The 4,976-nt window shown below is 33.9% G+C and overlaps 1 protein-coding gene across 1 annotated transcript in view; it reads right to left on the bottom strand.

Moving 5' to 3' along the window:
• The window catches only part of LOC109240097 (ABC transporter G family member 31), an 18,422-nt gene extending 15,765 nt beyond the window's left edge, over nucleotides 1–2,657 (bottom strand). Inside the window, exons 1-3 of the mRNA XM_019406720.1 lie at nucleotides 2,326–2,657; nucleotides 530–650; nucleotides 342–430 (exon numbers count right to left, since the gene is read on the bottom strand). Coding sequence (XP_019262265.1) covers nucleotides 342–430; nucleotides 530–650; nucleotides 2,326–2,657 — 542 coding nt within the window. The remainder of the gene's footprint in view (nucleotides 1–341; nucleotides 431–529; nucleotides 651–2,325) is intronic.
• Between the last annotated feature and the right edge of the window lie 2,319 nt (nucleotides 2,658–4,976).

Here is a 4,976-nt window from a genome sequence, read left to right as displayed (position 1 = left end):
CAAACCCCTTTCGCCGGAAAATCAAATTGTGTATATAAGGTCATTTTTTTTTTATATATATTAGATGTTAAATCTCTTTGGCTTCTTCCCATGTTTACCTTTTTTTATTTTTTGAATTTCTTTGGTGAAAATCCTACATCCACCACTACAGCCACATCATATCCAGGCTGAATAACTTTCCAGATTTCCAGTGCATGTGTTGATGATAACGTATTTGAAGAATGTTGCTAATAATAGTTAAAAGCTACCAACATAACAACAGTGCTTCTTTCATACACAAGGCAGTTATCAGCAGTAAAAAACCCAATAAAGAAAAAGAAGAAGAAGAAGTCAAAGCTTACCTTCCAGGTTTTACAACACCATTGATGTTATTCAAAATGGTTAGAGAGTGTTTCTTAGGGCGGAATATCCTCAGTCGAGTCAATATATTCTGAAATTCACAAAATACACTTAGAGAAACTATCATAAGCTTTATAGTCTAAGGTAGAAGACTAACAGAGAAAATTAGTTGCAGGATTAAATGTTTTACCTCAAAGACATCGCGGACAGAATTCATTAAAGTAGGCAAAGCTCTGGAGCCAACATTCACATTTGCTGTGATTGTTATGTCCTCGTATCGAACTTCAATTTTAGGAACCTCCAATCCCACACTTTTTCACGAATGAAAATTTAAAGCCGTTATTAATAAGCTAAGCTATAAATATTATATTGCAAGTTATGAAAGTTGGCAAAAAGAATAATAGCCTATCATTACCGTTTCATTAACTAATTTCTCAAGATTATGCCATCTACGAGTTGATAATAGTATCTAAAAACTCAATATAATGGCTTTCCTTTCGCCTATTTTGGGGACATTATCCTAAATATTTTCCACAGTTCTCATCAAATATATTGGCACTAGGCGGACAAAGAACCAGTCAGCTCGGGGCTTAACGATTTCAAATTTTATTGTTTTATCAATTTTATTTTATTTTTCTCAATTTATTGGCTCTACAAGCTCAATTTATTGTTCTGTATTTAATTCAAGTGCATTCTAATTTAAGTTTTAATTTAAAGTAGCATGTGCTTGAAATCACATTTGTCTTCAGTTCTTAATATGAATATTGATTGTTATATAGTGTGCGCAATTTTGATAGGTTGATTAGATGCTGAAATAATAGATTAAAATTTGTAATTCCACATATAATTTATTTCGAGTTATGATGAATCCTCCTCTAGTTAGATGCACAGAGTATAAAATTGTAGAAATCTTTATGCTTGTTGTTTATGTGATCTAATAATATTATAAAAGCATTGTAACTTAACAATACTTTACATTCAACTTTAATTTCTAAAGTAAATTAGTGATTCACATAATTTCTAAAGTAAATTGCAGTAAAGCTCGATTGAGGTATAGGATAAAAATCTTTAAAAAATGCAATTAATGGATGTATCAGACTCATGCAGAAATAACTTATATATGCATTAAGAGGTCGTTTGGTAGCTGGTTAGAAGAAAGGTTATTCATGTATAAGGGGTAACATAATTTATACCATGTTTGGTAGGCAATAATTATTTTGTATAAAATTCTGCATAACTAATACCATGTTTGGTTGACATTTTTCAATTATGCATAAATAATACATGTATAAGTTATGAGTCAATCTGTGTATTATTTTATGCGGGGTAGAAGATGGAATAACTAATACATGTATTAGTAATACATGGATAAAATACTGAAATGACAAATTTACCCCTATCACTTTACACATAAGGCTTCCTTATTTCTCTGCCAACCCGTCAACAGGTTTCACTTGCTTTCACTTGCCAACTATATACCTTGTCTTCTCTCATTTTTAAAGAACAAACTAGCAAAAGCAAACTGGAGAAGCCACTAGAAAATGAAAATACCAAAACTAAGAAGTGAAAATCAAATATGTCTAAACTTCACATAGTTCAATAGTATGACGAAGAAGTGAAAGTAACATCAAAGTTCCTAACTAAATTGTTTCCTACATAAATGGAAAGAGAGAAAAAACAATGCAAAAGAAGGCCAGGGGTATAGTTGTAAACAAGTATTTTACTTTAAAATTTATATAATGTATATCAATTTCTAATACAACAAACCAAACATTCAAAAAAATAATCTCTGCATAACTAATACCTGCATAACTAATCCTGCATTACTTATCCCTGCATAACTAATCCCTGTATAACTAATACATGTATAACTAATACCTGCATAACTCTAACCGGCAACCAAACGACCCCTAAGAGATTGTACGTTGTCGTATAGTAATCAGTCGCTAGAAAGGAAAGAGAAATGGATGTATCAGTTGAAAATACCTATCGAGGCGCTCTTTAACGCCGGAAAGCAACTTGTAGTTATCCTGCTCGGAAGTGGCCATTGCTCTATCGACGACAAGCTGGCGTGTATTCCGATCAAGTTTTCTCACATCGACAGTGTCAGTCCTCTCTCCCACGCTGTCGTCAGATTCCTCCGCTGTCCGCTTCACCAAAGCGAGATTCGTTCGCTTCCGCGTCGGCAATTTCTCTAACGCCGCCCACATCAGCTCCTGCTCGTCTTCCGCCACCGACTCCGCATTCGACCGCCGGCCGAAACTCTCCTGTGCTTCCACATCTAATTCAAAGTACTCACTCCCATTCGACGCCGCCATTTCAAAACAAATCCAATAATGATCAAGTTACAAACAGAAGTAGTTTTATGCAGAATTTGAGTAATCTCCCCTGTTTCTCTTACGATTATTTAGACGTAACACTTTTGATCTTACGCAGCTATGCATGTTCAATAGCAGCAATGTGTGTGTCCGTGTGTGTGCGTTTGTGTGTGTGAAGCAGGAAGAGTTTTACACGATTTTGAAGCCCTATTCGCCAGCTTTTATTTCTCTGTATGCACGGGTGATTACGAGCCTTTCTGTTAAAGCGGGACGTTGTCACTCTTTAAGCTACATTTATGGGATTTCGAAGGTTATCAAAATTACAGAGATGTCCTCGGCGAACGAAGCGTAACGTCTGTTCGGGTAACTACCCATTGCCCTCTTCTTGCGATCACCATTATTAATACACGTGGCCATTTGCTTCACGTTTCTCTATTACTTTTTGACTATTTTCTAGAAAGTTGGGAGGCCTCATAACAGATTACTCGAATTCGATACCTACATATTACTACCTAGCGTATGCGAGTATATATATTTTTGGAATGTAAAGGGTTTTTAGTCAGGATTCACACGTGCAAGTTTTCCTGATACATACTTTTTATTTTACTAATTATTATTGATGATGAATCAATATAAAAGAGAGAGGGTGAAACAGACTTTTAATATTCCCTCCCTTTACTTTTACTTATCCAGTGTTCTAAAATAAATTTTCACTTTTACTTGTCACTATTAGTATATCAAGAAAAGACGATTTCTTTTTTCTTGTTATAACCAAATCCAATAAAAATATGCATAAATTAATATGAGTATCGTGGTAAATTATGCACTTCATTTATTATTTCTTAAGTAGAGTACAAAGTTTATAGTGGACAAATAAAAATTAACGGAGGGAGTATAAGTTAGTAACTCTCTACTAGTGAATTTCATTATATTCTTCTTCACTAGTTTGTGCATGTTAATTCTCCTTTCTTGGATTTGGAAAATTTGTGGTTATAGATAAAATACGGTGAGGATTTAAGCAATCTCATCAAATTGCGTAAAGGCTGATAAAAAAAAGGCAAGGAATAAAAGGATATTCAGGTTAATATCACCTATTATTATTGAACTTAATTCGCTCATATTAATAGTATACTCACAAAAAATACTCATAAACTACATGCAAATTATTCAAAAGATACAATGACTGGAAAGTCAAATTTCTACACATTCAAGCACCACATGGCGCTTCTTCAATGTATATAGCACGTCCAAGTTTAAAGGAAAAATTTGTGACAGAATATATCTACTCCATCACTTCCAACCAAAAAATTGACTAGTCATAAGTCATAACCGTTATATTTTAATTTCTTGTGATTACTCCAGCTCTTCTAACTAAAGATATAGATAGACTAGTCTTACCTTTATTTATTTTTTTAATCCATCTTTACCAAACTAAACAAAGAATATAGACTAGTTCTACATTTACAATAATTATCCTTTTAACTTTTTCTAAATTTGAGTGATCATATATTCATTAGAGATTATTTCTTTCTTGTATTGGTACAGTTATAAATTCTATTACTATTAAAGGCTGATTAAAAAAATGGCAAGGAATTAAAGGATATTCTGCAGGTTAATTTCACATATTATTATTGAACTTAATTCGCTCATATTAATAGTATAGTGACAAAAAATACTTATAAACTACATGCAAATTATTCAAAAGATATAATGATTGGAAAGTCAAATTTCTACACATTCAAGTATCAAATGGTGCTTCTTCATTGTATATAGCACGTCGAAGTTTAAAGGAAAAATTTGTATCAAAGAATATATCTACTCCATGTCACGACCCAGAATTTCCACCGCCGGAAAGTGATGGCGCTTAACATTTCACTTGCTAGACAATCCAACGTTAGATGTAATTATTAACCAAGTTTCAAGTTTCAAATACGACATCAATAAAGGAAGAACTAAATAGTCTGAAACAAGGTAAATAAACTAATAAGTGACGAAATCTCAATACAAATTCCGGATCTGGTGTCGCGAATACATGAGCGTCTAAGATACTACAAACAATGGTCTGAAACGAATATAACTGTCTAAATCATGAACAACTAAAAGAAGTAGAAGGGGACTTCAGAGCTGCGGATGCCGTGCAGCCATACCTCAAGTCTCCTCTGGATAGCTGGATCCGAGCAAGTCTACGAAACGCCGCTGGGAGCAACTCCGGTATCTGTACAAGAAGTGCAGAGTGTAGTGAGAGTACAACCGTCTCCATGTATCCTGTAAGTGTCGAGTCTAACCTTGACGAAGTAGTGACGAGGCTAAGGCGGGTCA

Source organism: Nicotiana attenuata, unplaced genomic scaffold, assembly GCF_001879085.1.
Source record: "Nicotiana attenuata strain UT unplaced genomic scaffold, NIATTr2, whole genome shotgun sequence".
Taxonomy (NCBI): Eukaryota; Viridiplantae; Streptophyta; class Magnoliopsida; order Solanales; family Solanaceae; genus Nicotiana; species Nicotiana attenuata.
The sequence above is the reverse complement of the archived record's forward strand: the minus strand, read 5'-3'. Positions and strand labels throughout refer to the sequence as shown.